At 42.5% G+C, this 23202-nt stretch overlaps 1 protein-coding gene across 1 annotated transcript; it reads left to right on the plus strand.

Moving 5' to 3' along the window:
• Positions 1–6391: 6391 nt before the first annotated feature.
• On the plus strand, positions 6392–23160 carry LOC107294081 (caM kinase-like vesicle-associated protein). Its single transcript, XM_015823323.2, has 10 exons — positions 6392–6491; positions 8655–8786; positions 15253–15327; positions 16339–16477; positions 16665–16785; positions 17078–17153; positions 19682–19818; positions 20203–20281; positions 22101–22188; positions 22957–23160. The coding sequence occupies exons 1-10, from the start codon at positions 6397–6399 to the stop codon at positions 23158–23160; spliced, it is 1146 nt and encodes a 381-aa protein (XP_015678809.1). The 5' UTR covers positions 6392–6396.
• Positions 23161–23202: the final 42 nt, after the last annotated feature.

A 23202-nucleotide genomic window follows, 5' to 3' on the forward strand; every position in this document is an offset into this window, starting at 1 on the left:
GCACAGAAAGGACCTAATTTTTTGGGCCTTAAAGCAGATGGTGGGAGATTTGCACATTCAGATTTGCAAGATTCTGTTAATATAGCTTTACAATAAAGTAAAATTAGCTCATCTGGTTTGGTTTTCTGTCTGGTCTACCTGGGAAGGCTGACAGATGTCTCCCTATTCACATCCCCATTTACCTACTTAGTTAAAAGAGGGGCTCCATTATCTGAGTTGCAAAAAAATCCAATTGAGCCATAGATGGCGGTAAAAGGATACAGAACATTCTTGCTGTTTGCTACCATGGATGGTAGCACCAATGGCTCTCTTGATTCCTGCAACCCAGATGTGGGATGCCTGGGCAAAAATGGGGTTGGGTAATTTTAATTCAGATGTTGCAGGAATCCAGCCATTGCTTTTAAGAGATTGTGTAATCCTCATCCTCACATTAAGAAATAACACAGTTTATTCTTTGATATTCTGTGATATACTTTATAGCACCTATGTTTTATTAGCCTAGAGTCCTAGACCTAGGTTCTGTGTCTTGTCTTTTCAATCTTCGGGATGATCCTGTCTACTGGAGTCAACATTACAGGATTCAGGATGAGCTGACTGTTGATGAACTCGTTTAAAAGTGTCCCATGTGCAGCCAGTTGGGGAAAGCCTTTCTTCTTAGTTAATAGACAGAAAAAGCAGTCAACTTAGGCCTCACATATATGTGTGCCAGCTTTTCTCAGTCTCTAAGATGCAAATGCTCCTGCACTGCTGCATTTCTGTAATTGCAGGGAATAGAGGTTCAGTTGGAAGGCCTGTTCAGTGAGTGTCTATGGAGATTCTCAGTCATCCAGGTCAGGGTTGTCCCAAAGGTGCTTTTTCAGGAGGCAACTGGACTTTCTTTTTTAAATATGTTTTACTGATTTTTAACATACACCTTAATATTTGGTAAACAGCATGTTATCGGGGTTAGTGTTTAAAAAACAATAACAATTAATTTCTATAATTCTATAGTCCATATAATAGCTTTACTTGATTTCCTCTTCTTCCAATAATATTCTCTTTTGCCAACCTTAAATTAATACAGTTCTTATTTAAACAAATGACAATTAAATATAGACATTTTTCTCATGTTTCTGCCAATAATAACCGCATCAATATAAAGCTTCTTTTCATTGATCTTCTTGATTGAGGAGGCAACTGGACTTTCTTGTGTTTCTTTTGAAGACTTTTCGCTTCTCATCCAAGAAGCTTATAATAATAATAGTAGTAGTAGTAGTAGTAGTAATAATAATAATAATAATAATAATAATAATAATAATAATAATAATAATAATAAAGTTGGAAGGGACCTTGGAGGTCATCGAGTCCAACCCCCTGCTCAGGCAGGAACCCTACACCATTTCAGACAAATAGCTGTCCAGTTTCTTCTTAAAAACTTCCAGTGTTGGAGCATTCACCGCTTCTGGAGGCAGGTTGTTCCACTGGTTAATTGTTCTAACTGTCAGGAAGTTTCTCCTTAGTTCTAGGTTGCTTCTCTCCTTGATCAGTTTCCATCCGTTGCTTCTTGTCCTGCCTTCAGGCACCTTGGAGAATAGCTTGACTCCCTCTTCTTTGTGGCAGCCCCTGAGATATTGGAACACTGCTATCATGTCCCCCCTCGTCCTTCTCTTCAGCTCTGACTGGATGGTGGGGAATGGAAGGGTTTATATTCTTTGCAGACAGCTGGTCATTTGCATTCTTTTAGAGAGTCGTTGAGGCCACTTGGAGGTTTATCTGTGTCCTTGGGGTCACCTGAGTGGTGCAAATGTGTGTGGAGCCTTCTTGGCTGCAGAATGTTTTCTGCCCTGCATCCCTTCACTGTACTTCAGTTTGAGATGCAGACAACACAGACTCATTCCCATCAGCCTGTTCAGTGAGCGCACTTAGGCTCTGGAATGCCATCCCGAGGGAGGCCCATGTCATTTCGTCATTAGCAATCACCTTCCAGAAGATGGAGAATTAGGAGAGACTTGGGTGCATAATTCTCATGCCATTTTTAGTATTTGAAATGCTTGGCATTTCCCTACCATTTTGTGGTCTTCTGGATTGATTTTAATAGGGCTGATGTTATGAGCCACTTACTACTATATCAGATATACCCAAGTTAATATCTTGAGCAGGGAGTGACCAAATATGACATTAATGCCATCTTGTGGCACTCTGCCCTTTCTCTGCCCAATCAATTTGTTTTTCTTGATCCTTCCCCCCCCCCCCGAATCCTTGCAAATTTTGCAACCCAACATGCTTCCTAATTGCCATCCTTTTTCCATTCGGCTTGTTTCTGTCATTTAGTTTCCAGACCCTCAACCATCTTCTCTATGCTGTACTCTTGGTTTTATTCTCCTTAATTTTGTAATTCATCTTCCTATCCTCTTTCTTATTTGCAGGGGTCATATATCACGCTCAGCTCTAATGTGGTTTGCTTAGGTTTGGTTTGTTATCATTACCATCACTATGAACCCAGGCACTGTGGCTTAAGAACTGATTAAAGATATGTGAAATTAAGATTATTGATTGTTTTCCTCAGCATCTTGTCCTCAGGCCTTTTTTTTGGGGGGGGGGCAAGTCTTCCCCACGAGTTTCTTTCTCCATCACTGCCTATTCTAGTTCTTCTTTTTACTGCATTACCTGTCCTTTGGGTTCCTGTATCTTAGCTTCCTTATTCGAGGTGCTCTTTTCTTATTTATCATCTGAACTCTCTGTCTTTCTGCATGCAGTTCTTTCTTTCTTTCTTCTTCATGATGTTTTTGCTGGGTACACATTACCATTTTACTTTCCACTTAGAAATGTGAGTATTTGTGAGCATGCAGTTGCTAATTGTTTTTCCCTCTTCAGTTAAAATGCTTTTAAACATTCCATGACACTATAGCCATTCAGCCAATGGATAGGACCTTGGAGACTAATCCACAGTGGGCAAAGTCTAACATTGGCAGTGAAGATTCTCATAGAATGGATTTTCTATTCAGCCCCTTTCCCTCCCTCAGTGATGGATTTAAGCCACTGGATTCTATCTAATAGGCAGCTGTTAATTCTACTGTATATAATAGATTTTATCTCAAGAAAACATACAGATTTTGATAATTTCAAGCACTTCAACCACAGGAACTGCTCAGAAGTGAGTGACATTAAACTTAATAATTTCTCTCCTTCCAGGTTGCATATTTAAGAAAATGGAGCAAAACCTCCAGAGGTCTACATGCCCAGTATCCACCAGCTTCTAAAAAAAACCTACTAAAAAATCTTCCTAATTCCAAGTTTCTGCATTTTGCAACTTTTTTTTTTTTTTGCACCAATGAATATAAAGCACTGGTTAAGATATTTAGCAAGTTGCTTGTCAAAAGGATAGATTTAAAAAGTCAGAAAGGAATAAAGACCAAAGAGACAGAAATTGAGTGAAAATTCAAATCCAAACCATCCATAAAAGAAAATTGCAATATTTTACTTCTGGGCTCCATGCAGCTGCCTCCAGATATTATCTTCAGCTCTTTAAACATGGAGCCAGAAATCTATGGATTTGTTGCTGAGATTCATGACGATGACTCACCCAGAATTGGCTGCATGAATATGGCCCCAGCTCTCAATGTTTCTTTGTGCAAGGAAGATCAAGTCTGCTATTGCTCTGTTTGAACAAGAAGGAGCATCTGTGTCTAATGATACCCCTTGGGGTGCTTTTAGAATGCATTGTGGAGCTGGATTGTGAGAATGGGCAGTTTGACCATCCTTTGAGGGAAAAGGCATTGGAAATTTCACATGGGTGCCACAGATCCTCTTGATACTGAGGAAAATGTCCTACTAGCACTATTACAGCAGATTTCACATGAACAAATTTTAAGCTGGTTTCTATAGTAGTTCTCAGATCTTTACCTAACAGAGACTACATTTGCAGGATAAACTGACACGTGCTTAACTTCCATAAATATATGGCAATTAACAGTTAACCATGGTTACAGTTAAGCAGCCAACACACCCCTCCCCCGCCTCCCAATTACCAGATACATAACATCTTCATATCCTGCCTTTTCTTTTCCCCTGAAAAAACACCAATTTGAAATGAATTGGCCGAAAGGAAATGACTGACCCAAAGTTACCCAGTGGAAGAGGAAAGCCTTGAGGCTCTCTAGTCTGGTGGCCACCAACCTTTCTGGCCGTGTGGACTGGCAGTGGCAGTGGCAAGGGGATGGTTTTGCGCACATGCCCAGCCCTTGCACAAATGGAGCTTTGCACACTTGCCCACCACTTATGCGACCCAGTTCCCAATGGGCCACGGACTGGTACCGATCCATGGACCGGGGGTTGAGGACCCCTGCTCTAGTCCATCCCAACATTGTAACTGCTAGGTCAGGGGTAGGCAACCTTGGCTCTTTTATGACTCGTGGACTTCAACTCCCAGAATTCCTGAGCCAGAATCATAAAAGAGCCAAGGTTGCCTACCCCTGCATTAGGTCATGCCAGTGCAAATCAGAGCTAGTCATACATCATCCATTTTCTTCTTTTTCCAGGGAAAGAATCCCAGTAATCAGTTGACAAACAACAGAAAGCTCATGTACAGACATTACACAGGCACAGGGAATGTCTAATGCTTCCCACATCCCCCTCTTTTCCGATAAGATAGCCCTTCAAAACTGCAAAGGATAAAAAACAAATATGAAACAGCAGAACAGATGTTCCTGCTATGTCTGACCTGGTTTTCTTAAAGGACTAATAGTTACCATTTACTTTGGAACATGATACACATCACACCAAGGGCTCTACTTGACCAAGAAAAACGTATTAGAATTACTTTACCTCTCAAGATGCATATTTCCATCAGAAGCATTCCATCTGCACCAAGTGCTATAATGTGTGATAATTTGGAGCAAAATTTAGGAATAAGAACTAGTGACCAATTTTACCATTCTAAATGACTAGGTTCCTGAGCTAGTTGCAGTTTGTTATCCCCTACATACAGACCCTGAATGCCACTTGAGATCTTTGGAGACAGATCAAACATAACTGCAGTCAGTAAATAAAAGGAAGCAACATCATGATAGCTAGATGATACTATAGCCTACTGTTAACCCTAAAATAGATTTGGACTTTGATGTGACGTAATGCACACATATTTATATGCCAAGTCTTAAAATCAGTTGGAGTTTTTGGAACTGCCTGACAAGATTATGAAGGAGGTGAAAAACTGCAAAGATAGCCTGTGACATTATGAATCAAAATAGAATATTGTCTAAAAAGCTGTATCATTATACTTACTTTAAACTTTCAAACATTGCAAAGTTTTCTTCTTCCCCTTTTGGGAACTCATTCTGTTACAAAAGGAGGACTGTTTGTATATGTAGAATTTCATTTGCAAAAATATCAGAAGCCTCTAGTAATCAGCAATCATTAACAATTGTTCATATGGATGCAAATGGAGCCACAACAGAATACCAAAGAAAGATTATGAACTTTGTTGTCCAACGTATCCGGAGGCCAGTAGGTTGGGGAAAAATGCTTAAATCCCATTAAAATCATTGGGACACATCAGTCATCATTTTATTTAATTAATTACATTTTAACCTCTGAAACAAAAATTTCAATGCACTTGGCCTTCTGTAAACTGAGATGCTCAGTAAACTTGGAGATGAAAAGTTTTCTACTCATGAAATCAATGTGACCTCGGGTCATCATATAGATTCCACCTTATAGGAGAGATGGAGAGCATAAAAATTTAATAAAGAAGTAAACACACTATCATGCTTTCCTCCTTGATGATGTGACCTAAGATCCTTTACTGGCTCTTTGGCCATAGGAAAAATGGAGGACTTCTAGAGAATTGGAGCACATGTTGAAAGTGTGTTCTCCTGTGAGTGGAGAGAGAGGCAGAACTTATGGCTTTAGCCTCAGCCTCATTTTCCCACTGTGTGAAGTAGGAAGGTCATGCTAATGAAGCATGAAGGGAATTCTGACAGAAAAAAGGCGTCATAAATTCATAAATGCACAGACACTTCAAAGTATGGCATAGCCTGATCCCCTCTCTCCACTGAAGGACAATGCCTCCGATTAAGAGCTAGTTTGGAGTACACATGAAGCTTCCATGACAGGATAGAAATAGGGGATTTGATTATAAAAGTTGGGAGGTATTCTGCAAGAGAAAAATGAAACTGTTGGTTCAGAACAAAACATGCCGATCCTTCTGACTTGTGCTTGAAATCTAGCAATCAAGGCTGTACTAAAAGCTGCATGGCTACTGCTGGCTTGAGTATTTCCTTTTAAAGCTGGCTGCTTAAGGTTCTACAGCAAAAGCCAATCTCCATCTCTGACTTACAACCTGTAGGGAACACAGGATAAACAGGCTCAGAGAAGTTACACCAAAACTTATAGTCAGTCTTTATATTTCCCTCCAGGATGCCGTTTGGCTGCATCGGACTGCGGGATGAAAAGAATTACAACAGCCTTTCTGACATCACCGACAAGTATGAGATTGGACAGCTGCTACGAGCGTAAGTAGGGACCTTGCCTGAAACTACTCCCAGTTTGCTGGAGTCCTGAGGGCCACCTTAGAATGCAATGGATTTGCAACCAGCGTCCTAATAATTTGAGAGATGCATCATGAAGGAAGCCTCTTCCTTTCTTCTCCACCTATTAGGAGATACCCTGCAGTAACACTGCCACATCCAATACACTGTGGCATCTTCTCATAGTCAGCCTATTATAAAATAGGCATATGAATTTCAAATTGCAGAACAGGTACGCTACTTTCTCTGCTGTTACCAGGTACGTTCAAGGTTCTGAGTTTATACCTCCTGGCTGTGGATCTATGATCTTCTTTTCACTGTGGATTAATAGCCCCTCTCTCTCTGCTTGTCTTGCTCTTTGTGCTGGGGTTCCTGAAATGCAGTCCATGATGCTCAGTGGATACGGAGATTCATCTCAGCCTGTACCTGGCCAGCTAATTTGCTGCAAGCAGCAGGAGGAAGGAACAGCAACATAGGTGCTGTGAAATAGCTTATCTGATTGCAGCTGCATTACTGGCTGCTGAGCGGGATGAGCAATAGCTACCGGTAGTAGATGGCTTCCCACTCTGACTGCCAAATAGACAATCTAGTCCATATGGTATTTATAATATAACACAACTCAATTTCAAACTTTTTCAACACAAAGATTACAACGCTCTGTGATGAATAGAGAGACAGTATCAATACATACAACAGTATTGCTAATACCAGACCATCAAAACTAATAATTATGTTAATAATAGAAGAGTTAAAAGGATTAGAAAACTATTCTAACAGAACAATTCCTCTATGTCATGGGTGTCAAACTCGCCACATCATGTGATGTGCCGTGACGTATCACGAACTCTTTTTGCATTGCTGGCAATGGGGTGGGCATGGCTTCGGTATGATGAAACCGGCCTGTGGGCCGGCAGTTTGACACTCCTGCTCTATGTTCTCTACTGTGACCCACACCCTCTAGAACAGGGGTCTTCAAACTTGGCTCTTTTATGACTTGTGGACTTCAACTCCCAGAATTCCTCAGCCAGCATTCCTGGCTGAGGAATTATGGGAGTTGAAGTCCACAAGTCATAAAAGGGCCAAGTTTGAAGACCCCTGCTCTAGATTAACATGCACCCAGAGCTATAGATGGCACTCACTCTCCTGGTATTCCAGGAAGCCCTTAAGATCTGGTTTGGTTTCCAGTTAATATGGCTGTTATTAACTGGTGGGGCCCCTGTGGCATTTTTGTACAGTTTGTATCATTGGTCGTGTAGTAGTTCTAGTCATGTGCCTGTTAGACGGATTTTAACTGCTTTGTGTGACAATTCTGGGCTCCATTATGGCCATAAGTCAAGAACTACTTATAGCTAAAAATTACTACTGCAGTCCAATATTTCCCATATAAGATGTCCTACAGATTTAAGGGCATAAGCAAGAATCCCACTCTGTGCTAGATTTCCTTGATGTCACTCAACCTCTGTTAAACTCAGCCCAAAGAAGAGTTAAAATCTGAACTTCTTACTCCAGTCAGCAATTAGATAAATGCCAGTGATAAGGCTGTAAATGAGGCAGTCCACTTTTCTTTACAGGTAATTCTGTGGTATGTCCTTGCTGAAGAAATTTATTCTATGGCCTAAAAAGTTGTTTATGTAGGGCTTCCCAAAATGTAAATCAAACTTGGAAATAAAATAATCTTAATGACTTTTATCTTACCCCAAATACACAAAGGAATTCTGGATATTTCAGGTCTGCCCTGGTGTTTTGCCTTTACCTATTAACTCTATTTATATTCTCTCTTTTCTTCACTCCAAGGAGGTAAAACACTGTATAAGCTCTTCTGTCTCTTTGACACATACATTTTATTCCTACAATAAGCACATGAGGTAGGTGAGGCTGAAAAATGGGGACCATATTGGGCCTTAAAATCTCTCTAGTCTGTTTTGCTTTTTTTGATCCTGACCAGAGAAAGCATGTAAAATATAGTTCTGTCACTGTCTATTAATTCTGATAACTAAAACAGTTTTAACAGGCATTGGGCATCTCTTTCCATTTTGGCTATATACCATCTAACGATATTTGGCTGGTAACTATAGAAAACAGAACATCAAGAACATCAACCTAGACATTAAAAAAAAAACGGGGTTCTTTCTGATCCCTATTCCACAGGAAGGAATTCTGTGAGATCTGTGTGGCCCGCGAACGACAAACAGAGAGGCTGTACATCTGCAAGAAATTTCTCAAGAAAGATGGGCGCAAAGTGCGAAGAGCAGCCAAGAATGAAATCTTCATCCTAAAAATGTAGGTTCCTGATGTGTATATGTGTGCGCACGCATGTACAAGAATTGACATTGTCCTTCTGCCTCCTTGAGTAGCAAAAGGAATTTCAGTATGAGCCACCATCTGTATCACTGTAAATAAAGATACTCCTTTTTTGTAGCAACTGCCAACTGAATTAGATATACTGTCCTAGCACATCTGGGTTGCATATATCCAAATGGCCACTAGATGGCCACTCTTTGCTGTCATCAAGGGCAGTAGTTCTCAACCTTTTTAATGCCGCAACCCCCAACCGGCCGTAAGTCGAGGACTATACCGGTCGTAAGTCGAGGACTAAACCGGTCGTAAGTCGAGGACTACCCAACCGGTCGTAAGTCGAGGACTTTCCCTGCCCGGGAGTGCCGCGCATGCATGGTTCCGCCCCCTGCGCCGGCTGAGGCGTAGCTGGCAAGCGGCAGAGACGGAGCAGGCCGACCACCAGCTGGCCCAGCCCAAGGGAGGTAAGGCACCCGCCGGAAAAGGGGAAAAAAATGGCGGACAGCCTTGCTTGGCGACCCCCGTGAAATGGTCGATCGACCCCAAATGGGGTCGCGACCCATAGGTTGAGAACAGCTGATCTAGGGGTTGTCCAGATTTCTGCATCCTCAGTGATGGCTAAACTGAAGAGTGTCTATAATGAGTTAATGGTCACTCTAGCTAAGTTGTAGCATATATGTTCAATTATGACGACAGATGTACAGGGAAGGTACTTGAGCGCGCCGGAATAATGAGAGAGGGAACAGAGAGACCAAAATATTGGGGGAAATTAAAACAACAGACAGCAGCAAACATGCTGAGGTATTAAGGAGCCATCTGCTTCTTTGTTTTCCTGGCAAGGCTTCTGTGCCCTTTAACAACTGTATCACTAGATAGGAAATTGCTCACTACAGCTTTCCTCCTCACTATTTTTGAAGAGTGGAAAAATATTCTCTTAATGGAAACTGCATCTATGGAGAAAATATGATAAACATACGATCAAATAAGAGCTGTGCAAGATAGCCAAACTTTAGATCAGGCAGGGTTGGATGAGAATCCTCTGATTAGCTGGCTCGGGATAACTGCTAAAGCATCCGTTACCAGACTTAATTGGAAACATTGCAATGCTGATCTTTCCCACCGGAAAGTGGGTCAACGCTGGCACGTAGGGGAGAGCAGAATGGCTTCTCTTTTCAGATGATTTAGTGACATAGGACAAAGGACTACTGTGTATGTTTACTCATTTAAATCCCACTTTTTGTCCACTGCACCAAACTGATGTAAATGTGGTTCCAAGGGAATCTTCTAGATCAGGGGTCTTCAAACTTGGCCCTTTTATGACTTGTGGACTTCAACTCCCAGAATTCCTCAGCCAGCTTGCCACAAGTCCACAAGTCATAAAAGGGCCAAGTTTGAAGACCCCTGTTCTAGATAGTCACTGAGCCAGATTCAGCTCTATCCTGGGACCACTATAGCAAGTCTCTGGCTATCAAAATGATGAAAAGAACTAGGCTCAAGATCTGGAGAAAATTACCCAAGAGGAGGGGGGAGAGGGCTCCCTGCCAATCAAAGCTCGATATATATATATATATATATTTGCAGCAGTAAAGTAACAATGAAAACTCCTGGTTTCCCAGTATGTATGTTTCCCTGCAACCAACAGATACCTAGAAGCAGGGTTCTACCCCACTAGACAGTACCCAAGGTGCAGACTGTGCAGAGAGACTTCAATCCAACACACATTTGCAGGAACAGTACACACTGAACAGCACAACCAAATAGCTGGCATTGTATACAGGAACATCTGCACAGTGTATGGGCTAAACCCTCCCAAGCCCAGATGGGAGGTTCCATAGGTCATGGAGAATAACAGAACTTGGATCATGTGTGATTTCCAGATTCAAGCAGACAGGCAGGCAGGCACTGGCCAGTCAACCTACACATCATTGTAGTAGACGACAGAAGACAGCAGTTGTGATAAATGCCAAGTGACAGAAACTTCAAGGAGGAGTCCCAAAGGTGCTTTCCCCCCCCAAAAAGGCAAGTGGACTTGCTTGGGGTTTTTTCCCCCCTTGAAAACGTTTTACTTCTCATCTTTTCGTAGGAAAAAAACTAAGGAAATCCAGTTGCCTTTTTTTTTGGGGGGGGGGGAAATCACCTTTGAGACAACCATGATTGAGAATCTTCGTAGACATCAGGAAGGAGTATGAGAATTGGAGAAGTACCAGGGCCTGAAGGAGGAACTAGAGAGGATGTGGAAAGTAAAGGTCAAAGTGGTGGCAGGGACACACAGGGTTGTGACTTCTAAGTTAGAAGAGTTGGCTCCAATAGACCCCAGAAACAATATCAGATCTCTCTGCCACAGAAGAGTGCAGTGCTAGACCAGTTAAGATACTCTGCAGAGCTCACAACCTCCCAGGTCTTTGTTAGAGGACCTGAGATTGAGGGAGGACACATAACACCCACAGCGGCAAGAAGGGGTTTGTTTTTTTAAAAAATAGAGAGAGAGAGGATACAAAAAGGCTACACACCCATTAAAATGCCAGGTTTTGAGATGTAGAAAAATCAGACCATAATAAATCACTTCAGAATTTTTCCCACCTTTAATATAACATACAGTATAAACTCTATAATTCAATAGAGAAACAAACTGAAATATTTTAGGGGGGAAATAACAATAAAAAACATACAATAACATGGTTGCATAAGTGTGCATACCCTTAAACTAATATTTTCTTGAAGCACCTTTTGATTTTATGACAGCATTCAGTTTTTGGTGGTAGGAGCCCATCAGCATGGCATATCTTGCCCTGGGAATCTTTGCCCACTCTTCCTGACAAAAGCACTTTAAATCTGTCAGATGGTGAGGGTATCTCCTGTGCACAACCCTCTTCAGGTCACCCCACAGATTTTTCAATTGGGTCTGGGCTCTGGCCAGGCCACTTCAAAACTTCGATCTTCTTCTGATGAAGCCATTATTTTATTGTTCTGGAGGTATGCTTTGGGTTGTTGTTGTGTTGAAAGGTGAAATTCCTCTTCGTGTTCAGTGTTTTAGCAAAGGCCTGAAGGTTTTGTGCCAAAATTGACATATTTAGAACTGTTCATAATTCCCCCCATCTTGACTAAAGCCCCAGTTCCAGTTGAAGAAAAGCAGCCACAAAGCATAATGCTGCCACCACTAGGCTTCATTGTGGGTATGGTGTACTTTTGGTCATCCATAGTGTTTTTGCATTATGGCCAAAAAAATCAGTTTTGGACTTATTAGACCAGGGGTCTTCAAACTTGGCCCTTTTATGACTTGTGGACTTCAACTCCCAAAATTCCTCAGCCAGGAATTTGAAAGTTTGAAGGCCCCTGCATTAGACCATAACACATTTTCCCACATGCTTTTGTCAGACTTGATGTATGTTTTTGCATTTTTATTTTATTTTTTTGAAGAAAAGGCTTCATCTTACTACTCTATCCCACAGCCCAGACATATGAGAAATATGGGAGATTGTTGTCACATGTAGTACACCACCAATACTTGCCAGAAATTCTTGCAGCTCGTTTAATGTTGATGTTGGCTTCTTGGCAGCCTCTCAGACCAGTTTTCCTCTTGTTTTTTTCATCAATTTTGGAAGGACATCCAGTTTTTGGTAATGTCACTGTTGTGCCATATTTCCTCCACTTGTTGAAGACTGTCTTCACTGTGTTCCATGGTATATCCAATGCTTTGGGGGAAAAAATTGTACCCTTCTCCTGACTGATATCTTCCAACAATGAGATCACTTTGATGCTTTGTAAGGTCTTTGCAGAGACCATAGCTTTTGCTGTAAGAGGCAACGGAGTAAATGTTCCAAAAATCCTACTAGAACAGCCAAACTTTATATGGGGTTGATCAGAGTTAAACTTTAATTGATGCCAGGTATGTATTGACTACTACTTAACACCAGTGAATGTGATTGGTTAATTCTAAACATAGTCGCATCCCTAATTATAAGAGGAGTGCACATTTATGCAAACATGTTATTATACATTTTTCCAACAAGGATCCAAATCATTTGTCTATTTTAATTCCAATAATTTCAAAGACAGGTTCACACACAGACACAAATCAAAATAACTATTCTCTTTACCTGTTTTAAACTTCCCTACATCTATTTCTTAGTAAGCTTTTTGTTAAAAAATAAATAAATTTTTAAAACCTTTTTTTCCTTGGTAATTCAGAAAGAATGTTGACTCATTAAGTGGAATTTTTTATCCTACTACTTAGAAAATCTCTGTTGCCTAACCATGAAATGGGCGGAAAATAAATTTGATAAGACAGACAGACAGACATAAAATGTCTCTTTGGTAGTAAATTAGTTACATTTGAAAATGTTTAAGAAATGGAGTTGTACAAACCTTAGGTCCATATAGACTGTATTATGCATACGAGCTTCATTGAAATCCTTTAATTCCCAGTTGCTCAACTCACAAGTTGAATGTAAATACCTGCATTCTTGCAGTCTACTTATGAGGAGCAACTATCCAGAGCAGGGCTTTTCAACCTTTTCACCCATGGTACCACTTTTAGGATATGGCAACATCCAAGTACCACCAGTCGCCTAGCAAGGTGTCAAAACTTGATGACCCCTCCAAAAAAGGAAAAAAGTGATAAAGTACAGGTAGTCCTCGACTTACAACAGTTCGCTTAGTGACTGTTTGAAGTTACAATGACACTGAAAAAAGTGCCCCCCAAGCCACAGCCGAGCAAGACACCTGCCCGCCCACCCAGCGGCGCTCTTCCTCCTGTCCGAGGTTTTCATTGTTGTGAGCATTTCTGTTGAGGATTGGCAGCGGGGGTGGGGTGGGGGGGTGTTTGGTTTTTATTCCCCCCGTCTGCTGGGTGGTTGCAGCCGGTTTTGGTCACTTCACATGACCCTGGGACACTGTGACTGTAATAAATATGAATCGGTTGCCAAGCATCTGAATGTAAATCACAAGACCCTGGAGAGGCTGCAACATTCCAGCTGATCGGCGCTTCTTCTGGGCTCAGCAGAAGCACCAGGATCAGCGCCGAGCTCCAGCTGAAGCCTGGTGCTGATCCTGGTGCTTCCACTGAGCCCTGACAACCCCGAAGAAGAGCCTATCAGCTGGAAAGCGGCACTGATCCTGGCGCTTCCGCTGAGCCCTGACAGCCCTGCAGCTCCAGCCGTCTCTCACTCAGGCTTGTGCGGTGCTGCCACCGGTTCAGCTCATTCCCCTCCCCCGCTACCACTTTTCTAGGATGGTCGCGTACCACCTGCCAGGGGCCAATGTACCACAGGTGGTACCCGTACCAATGGTTGAAAAGCCCTGATCCAGAGTACAAGTGGGCAATCTCACAATTTCTCCTTTTTCTGGGGACATTGCATCAACCAGAATTTATTGTCTGGCCCCTGACTTCCATTGCAAAGCTTTCCCTGCTCCTTCAAGGACATCCAGTTCCTCATGAATCCTCATCAAAAACAGCTTTAGCAGCTCTTGATGCCCATTACTATGCATATAGTGGGACCCAGAGGCTTCAGAGCTGCCCACCAGGGCCTCTTAATACTAGGACTTATTGTAAGGCTTGTTAGTTTTTCTTTTTCTTTTGTTCTTAAATAATGCCATCAGGTTTAATACATTTTTATGATAGTCCTAACAATAGCAAGGTTATTAACTGCCAAATTATTTGGGAAATATTCCTGTTCCTGTTCAGCTGAGACAGCTGAGGCATAATTATAGCAAAACTCATAATTCAATTTGATTCGATTCCATTCCTTAACAATGCTAATTTTCTCCTCCAATTGTAAAATATTGGGCAGTATGCAACAGCAAAATAAAAATCCAATAAAATCACAAATCAGATACCAAAGATAAATGTCCTCAGGTGTGTGTGTGTGTGTGTGTGTGTTTATGTTTGTTTTCAGAATGTTAAAAAGGTAGTATTTCCAGCAGTAAAAAACAGGTTAATTTTTTTTTGCTTTAAATTCATCTTGAGTACTTTAGAGTCAACAGCTGTTATGTAAGCAAGCAAAAAAGTAAAGCAATGACAAGGAGGAACGAGGTTCACATCCTCAGAAAAAGAATGAACATTCATTCCCTTTTCTGTCCCCATCATTCATTGTAATTAATGGTGTTGTTTGTTTGCTTTTTTAAAAAATGCACCTTTTATTTCCTGACCTACTGGCATCACAAGAACTGTTTTAAGTTTCTTTACTGTTTAAAGGCCAGGCATGAATTATTGAGATAGCCCTAGGGCAGGTTGAGATTTCTGCTGACTTGGTCTCTGTAGAAATGAACTCGGGGGGGGGGGGGCAAACAACAGAGCCAGACCAGTAGGGGAACAGGCAACTCAAGGATGATCTCAGCAAGGGAGGAGATGGAGGATATCACAGGCCAGGCAAGTTGATGACAGGCAGAAAACATTTATGATTCGGCTAAGGGGAAGAGGGGAAACTGAGGTCTCTCTGCATTTTTCTTCCAGGGTGAATCACCCCAATATCTTACAACTGATTGACACATTTGAAACGAGGAAGGAATTCTACATTATCCAAGAATTGTAAGTTTGACTGAGAAGTGATGATAGATATAGATTAGATAGATAGATAAATGAGATATGCAAAAAGAATACAGAACATTAATATTAATGTACTGAAGTTATTTCTTTTCCCCCCCCAGGCTGATATGCCAGCTTTATTTGATTGTATTTATTTATACTTTCCAAGGAAATGAAAATAGCATAGACAGCTTTCATATACCCCCATTTTTTTCAACCCAACTATTCTATTAGATGGTTTAATCCAGAGAGTTTTGTGGCTGATATGAATTGAAGCCTTTCCACTCCTAGGCTAGGATTACTCAACACACCAAACCAAGGGTGCACAGGACCCCCAAGCTGCTCTCAGAAGACTTGAGAGCAAACAGACAGCCTCCCCTAATGTTATCACCAAATCAGACCTTTTAATGTCACAAAAGGAAAGAATAATTCTACATATGAAAGGGAATATATAAATAATTTAATTTTACATTTTTTAAATTGCAGCTGCCCACTTCTTTGCCCTGGCTGCATCCACAAATTTCTGGTCTGCAGCTGTTAACATGTCAAAGGAGTCATCTTTGGGATGGAGAAAGTTGCCACTCCTGCCCCAAACTAAAATCAAACTATACTTTAGCACGATGGATAAACTGAACCAATGTATTGTGGTTTGTAAACATGTTTTATAGTTTATATAAATGCAGCCAAATATGTCTATAGCAGATGATAGTTAAGCAAGCCTTGGCTTAGTGAATATATAACCCAGCCCAAGTGTGATTCACCCCGCCTTCAGATTGCTTCTGTTTAACATTCTGAACAGAGAAACTCTGCATATGTCAGGCTCTACCCTGGCATGATATGCACGGCGTCTTTGCCTAGTACTTAATCATACCATAGCTTTGCTGCAGAAGTCCAGATGAACAGTAGATGGTAGCAAAGGATGAGCCTTTTCTGTTACGTCTTTGTATGCCACTAAGTGGCCATCTGGGGTCTACTCAATTCCACTTGTCAAGCTGGCTGTGGTATTCCCTACAGGGCTACTGGCGGCGATGTTTTTGACTGGATTCTAGACCAGGGCTACTACACAGAAAAGGATGCCAGCAACGTTGTGCGGCAAGTGCTGGAGGCATTAGCTTATTTACATAATCTGCACATTGTTCACCGCAATCTAAAGGTAAAGAAACGGCATTGAATGCTAAAGCCAAAATTTTCAGAGCAACTATCCCCTCTAGTGGTTTTACCTGGGATAGCTGTCCTTTTAGCACTGGAAGACATTTTCATGAATGGGGGGCAACGCACCCTTTGCTCCGTTGTGAAGGAGAATGCAAGGAAGTTTGCTAATTTGGGGCTCTTTCTTTTAGCTGGAGAATCTTATGTACTACAACCAGAATAACCGCTCAAAAGTGGTTCTGCGGGATTTTTATCTCTCACGCTTTGAGAATGGTGCCATCACAGAACCATGTGGGACTCCTGAATATTTAGGTATGTACTTGCTTTCGGACAAAGAAGAAATATCCCAGATGTGAGATACTTTCTCCCTGCTACATTTGCAAACTGTCCTGAAAAAGAACTGCACAGGCAAATATTCAACAAGTGGAGTTTTTCTCTCCGTAAGACAGAAAAGCTCACCTCTTAAATTTCTGTTCTTTGTGCATCGACAGAGTTCTATTGGGAAATGTGAAGTAGCAAATCTAGCATCTGCCTCTTGCTGCGCGGGATATGTCTTGCTCACATTTTCTATAGTTGTCTTTGATCCATTTGTCTGCCCTCCCAGCTCCTGAAGTGGTTGCTCGGCAACGCTACGGACGTCCTGTTGACTGCTGGGCTGTTGGAGTTATCATGTTTATTCTGTGAGTTCCATTTGTGTGTGTGTGTGTGTATGTGTGTGTGTGTCAGAGAGAGGGGGGAGGAAGGGAGGGGGAAGGGGAGGGGAGGGGAGAGAGAGAGAGAGAGAGAGAGAGAGAGAGAGAGAGAGAGAACGCGCCTGCATATCAGAATGTACAGAGAATGGGCAGGTTCATATTTTTGCAGTTGCTTTGCTAGGACTATCAGATCTGAGCTACACAATATCAAATAGCTACTAAATAGAAGTGATATGGAAAACATTAATTCTTTGCTGCCATCTAATGGTTACCAGGATTTCTGTAGCCTTGATAAGCTATGCTAGGTGAAAACAATAACCATCCTAATCGAGCACATTTGAGCACATCAATCCAAGGAGTGAGGTGAGAGCCAGCAGGTCCCAGGCTAGAGGGGGCTGTTATATAAACATTTTTCAGCTACTTCAGCAACCAAGCAACCCCTTCCCATGTATCCTTTGGAGGGATTGGAAGGATTTCATTCATACCCCCCCACCCGATATTCATTTAGAACAGACATGTCAAACACAAGGCCCGGGGGCTGGATGCGGCCCGCGATGTGGTTTCATGTGGCCCGCGAAGCCATCCTGGAAACAGTGAGGGAATGGCCCCCGCTGCCTTGGCCCCAGCCCAGGCCGCCCGGGAGCCAATGTACAATTTTGTGGTGGCCATCTATGCTGAAACGCATTAAGTTTTAGCTCCACAAGGCCATCTGGAAACAGCAAGGGACTGCCTCTGCCGCATTGGCCCCGCCCCCTGGGCGCGCACTGGGGAGGTGTCACCCTTTGTGAGGAATGAAGAAATGCACCATCGCCTGGAAGTGGCCAGCAAATGGCCCTCGCCTACTTCACATATCCGGCTTGATGGGCTCCAGGGGAGGGGTTTCAGCAGGCAGTGGGGCGCTGTCCTCACAGCGCCAAGAGGCTGAGCCAGGTGGCGCGAATCCAAAAAGAAGTGTGCCGCCGCTCAGCCCCCAGCCTGCTGATTTCAGCAGGCAGCAAGGTGCAAAGCTGGCGAGCTTCACACTGCCCGGCTCAGCCTCTTGGCGCTATGAGGAGAGCGCCCCACTACCTGCCGAAATCAGGCAGGCTAGGGGCTGGGTGGCGTCACACTTCTTTTTGGATTCGCGCTGCCTGGCTCCGCCTCTCGGCACTGTGAGGAGAGCGCCTCGCTGCCTGCCGAAACCAGGCAGGCTGGGGGCTGCATGGCATTGCCCAGGTAACTTTGACTCTCACGCTGCTCACGGCATCCCCTCCCTCAAAGCCCACCAAGCCAGATATATGAAGTAGGCGAGGGCCATGTGCTGGCCACTTCCAGGCGATGCTGCATTTCTTCATTCCTCACGAAGGGTGACACCTCCCCAGCTGCGTTTCTTGCCTGTTTTTCTCCCTCCCTCATCTCAAATATTTCCCATCACTGTTCTTAGGAAGGAAGGAAGGAAGGAAGGAAGGAAGGAAGGAAGGAAGGAAGGAAGGAAGGAAGGACGGAAGGAAGGACGGAAGGAAGAGAAGGAGGGTCTGAGGGAAGTCCTGCCTTAGTCCTGCCCAGCTGCCCTTCCACCATCCCCTTGCCCCCTCCTCCTGGCCTATCCTGGGGGTCTCCCATCCTATTGCTAAGGAAGCTTTGGATACAAAGCTGGGTCTCCTCCCATGGAGAGGGAGTGGGGCTCCCTCTGACTTTGCCCTAATACCCATCATGAGCAACCTGGCTAAGGAAAGCAAGCACAGCAGCAGCAGCCTTGAGGAGGAGATAAGTGCAGCTGGAGCCCCCTCTGGGGTAGTGGGGCTGGGCTTGGTGCGCGGGTGCTTGAGGGCCGGCCTGGGTGTTTGACCTCTGTTGCCCAGGGCTCCGGGCAGCCTGTGGCACCATCCAGCCCCCCTTCGCATGGCCTGAGAGGAACAGTGAGGCTCTTCCAGTGGACCATGCCTTGGCGCTTGCCCTGGTCCCACCCCCTTCTGCCAGAGACCCTCAGATCTGTCCCACTTCTGCCCAGGCCCCACAGGTACCCTTGACGCAAACGATGTAGAGCTGGCCATACCCACCCAATAGGCCACGCCCACCCTGGCCACACCTGCCCGGCCCCCCAAGGACAACCGCAATGCTGATGCGGCCCTCAATGAAATTGAGTTTGACACCCCTGATTTAGAAGGATTAGGGGAAAAGCTCAGTATTTTAATTCTGGAACATAGCCACACAGAAATCTCTGACTTTCTTGCAGTATGATAGGATGCCAACTGTTGTGTTTCAGGTTTCTTTCTTATCTGCAATAAGATTCTAAACTAGCTAAATTGTGTCTTCTGCCAAATCTAGTTTAGACTTGAATTAACATTCAGGGACTGGAGACCTTTGTTTTACTGCCGAACGCGGGTATGAAGCCTAAGTGTCATGTTGGGATAAGTTAACATAAGTTGAAAAATCACAACAAGCTGACCAGCATATTTGGCTATAAGCATAAACACTACATTAAGAAAACGTGTGACTTCTTTTTCTTCTTCTTCTTCCCTCGTTTACCATCACAGATTGTCTGGGAACCCCCCGTTCTATGATGACACAGATGATGAAAATACTGACAGTCACAATCGCCGCATCTTCCGCAAAATTCTGGCTGGGGAGTATGAATTTGACTCTCCATATTGGGATGATATCTCCGTCGCTGGTAAGCACCATCCAGTCTCGTTAGCTTCTCTCTCATAGACATGGAATTGCTCTTATGTACCACACCAGGCCAGGAGGAAGTGGGATACCTCTGAAGACTTCTTCTCTGCAAGCTGGAGATGCCATTATGAAAAGAGAAATGCTTGCCGATTTTAAGAAAGCAAAAGCACAACGAGGAAGGACATTCTTTGCCATTCCAGTTTCCTGTCTGAAAACAGGAATATTCAGAATTGCAATTCTCCATGCATTAATCTGTTCTACTTTCTTAGAACAGTTCCTCTTCATTTCCTGCAATATGGATCCAAAAATCTAGTCCTAAGAGTGATCATCTGACTCTCCTAAACATTGTCTAATTCCCTATCTTATCTTTTCTATTTTCCTGAAGCTAAAAAGTTGGTGTCAAGACTAATGGAAGTAGATCAGGACCAACGAATCACAGCCCAGGAAGCCTTGGGACATATCTGGTGAGTGGAACTCTTTCAGACCGGAGCAAATGCATCCCCTGTGCGCAGATATACATATACCTGACCTAAAATGGCTTACGTGTTACACTGCATCACCTACCTAATTATGTATCACACATAATGGTATCAATACTAATGGGATGAGAATGAATACAAGATCACCTGTAGTGTTAATACTTTATAATGCCTTGGTAAGGCCACATTTGGAATACTGCATCCAGTTTTGGTCATCACGATGTAAAAAAGATATTGAGATTCTAGAAAGAGTACAGATAAGAGCAACAAAGATGATTAGGGGACTGGAGGCTAAAACATATAAAGAACAGTTGCTGGAATTGGGTATGTCTAGTTTAATGAAGAGAAGGATGAGGGGGGACATGATAGCAGTGTTCCAATATCTCAGAGGCTGCCACAAAGAAGAGGGAGTCAAGCTATTCTTCAAAGCGCCTAAGGGCAGGGCAAGAAGCAAGGGAAGGAAACTAATCAAGGAGAGAAGCAACCTAGAACTAAGGAGAAATTTCCTGACAGAACAATTAATCAGTGGAACAACCTGCCTCCAGAAGCTATGAACGCTCCAACACTGGACATTTTGAAGAAGAGATTGGACAACCATTTGTCTGAAATGGTATAGGGTTTCCTGCCTAAGCCGAGGGCTGGACTAAAAAACCTCCAAGGTCCCTTCCAACTCTGTTGTTCTATTCTATTCTGTTCTGTTCTGTTATTTTATTCCTAAAGATTTATTCTATTCTATTTCTAAAGATACGGCCATTTTACTTCCCAACTCATTCCTTCTGTTCTCCCCCCATCCCCACCCTCAATATTCAGAACCTGCAAGTTTCTATCTCCCAATAGTATTGCAGTCGAAAGACCACTGATCTAAATTCAAAGATGTGGTTTGCCATGAAGTCATTGAATGATTTGAGGCTAGTCATTATATCTGCATTATTCTATTTTGCAGAATTATTACAATGATAAAAGAAATGGGTGGAGCACAAGCAATGCCCTGAACAATTTGGAGGAGGAACATGTGAAATAAAACTATGTTTTCTACTTTTGTTCCTAATTTGTTGAAGCTTATGTTTATGTTCTTATTGGCCTGTTGCCACTACAGTTGATAGGAATGCAAAGAAAAGCAGTCAACGCCTAAGGCTGGCCCTAGGAAGTGAGCAACTCTAGCAAATGTTTACTGCATCTTTAATAAAAAGCATTACAAACTGTTACCATATAGAGTCTGGTATAATTGCTGTTATGATAGGCACATTTTTCACATAAATAGGGAGGTCCAAAGCCATTCCTGAATTAATGATAAACAGAAAATCAGTATCCCAATTCTGATGCTAAACCAATTTGCTAAGCATATATCTAAATTCTCAGTGTGCACATCTATTAAAAAATCTTAGTTTATCACATTTTAGGGATCATTTATTTCTACTATTTGGCTAAAATAATTTATTTTTGCTCTTAGCTCTTTCCTAATAGCTAAATTCCTAAATTCATCTGAATGGAAAATAAAACCTCTGATTAAAGAATTTTGGTACAGGAATAAAGAGCATTCAGTCCTCTAAGGAGCTGCACAAAAGCTAAGATTGCTCTACATAAAAAAACATTCCACATATTTAGGAATACCTCTTCTAAATGTGAGCTCCTTTAGGATAGATGAGTTACCTAACATAAAGAGACAATTTGTAAAATTAGATACAGATCTCCTGAACTGTTCATAGATTTTGAAAATCTGCTTAAATTTTCCGTTTTAGATCATTCTTCACCCCTCAGTGTGTGTGTGCTAAGCCATAATTCTATGTTCTTTCTTTGTTCTCAGGATATCTGGAAACATTGCTTCCGAAAAGAACCTCAAAGAAGGGGTCTGTGCACAGATTGAGAAAAATTTTGCCAAGGCCAAATGGAGGGTGAGTCATTGGAATAGATCAATACTATATACCCTAGTTTACAGAAAACACTGATAAATTGAAGCAAATCCAGAGAAGGACTTGTAACTTCAAGGGGGTAGATACAAATTAGATATGAGGAAGAACTTCTTCACAGTAACAGCTGTCAATCAGTGGAAGAGGTTACCCTATGGAATGGTTTCTTTCCCTTTACTGGAGGTTTTTAAACAGAGGCTGGATAGTAATCTAAAAGAGATAGTGAATCCTTGCAGGTTGGATTTGATGACCTTCCAACTCTATGATCTATAACAAAGAGAAAAATGTCAAGTAATCAGAAAATGAAGTATTTTAAGAAAAAGGTAGGGAAAAAGTGTCTTCAGTGGTGATGGGCCAGAAGGACAGATTCCTCCAGACAGGCTCTAGACTAGAGAAAGAATTTTAATCTTTCGATCAGTCTGGCCTCAGGTCATGCAAAGTGTATAGGACATATAAATACAATCATGTTTTTCCTCCTTCTCTCCTATGAACCTTTAGAATCCAGTGTTTTAAGGAAAGCATTGATGCAAATATATTGCTGCTGTTGTAAGGTTACAAAAAGAGGAGAAAAGGAAACCATGTTCCTACTTCCCAACATTTTACTTCTTTAGTTTACAGCAGTTGCAAGCTGCAGATGCCTTAATCTGTACCAGTTCTTCATTCAAGAACCGGTATCATTTGGTACTTGGGTGAAGAACCAGAAAGGGTAGCAGTTCAGATACTCATTTCTTGATATTGCTTTTCTTATTGCAGAAAGCCATTCGAGTCACTACATTCATGCAACGTCTCCGGGCCACAGATGTCAGTGGCCGCCTCCCTGTTACTCCTCGTACCTCCATGAGTGTGGCTCACGAGGTCACCATTGAAGCTCCCAGACTGGCTGAACATTTGGAGACTCCATGTTCACTAGAGGAGCAACCGAGCAAGAAAGAAGTAGCTGCTGAGCAGAGAGAATAATTGCTCTTGCTTCCTGATGCTTTCTCTGCTGGATCAACGCAC

The sequence above is a fragment of the Protobothrops mucrosquamatus genome, unplaced genomic scaffold (genome assembly GCF_001527695.2).
Source record: "Protobothrops mucrosquamatus isolate PMUCROS unplaced genomic scaffold, P.Mucros_1.0 scaffold_13, whole genome shotgun sequence".
NCBI classification, from domain to species: Eukaryota; Metazoa; Chordata; class Lepidosauria; order Squamata; family Viperidae; genus Protobothrops; species Protobothrops mucrosquamatus.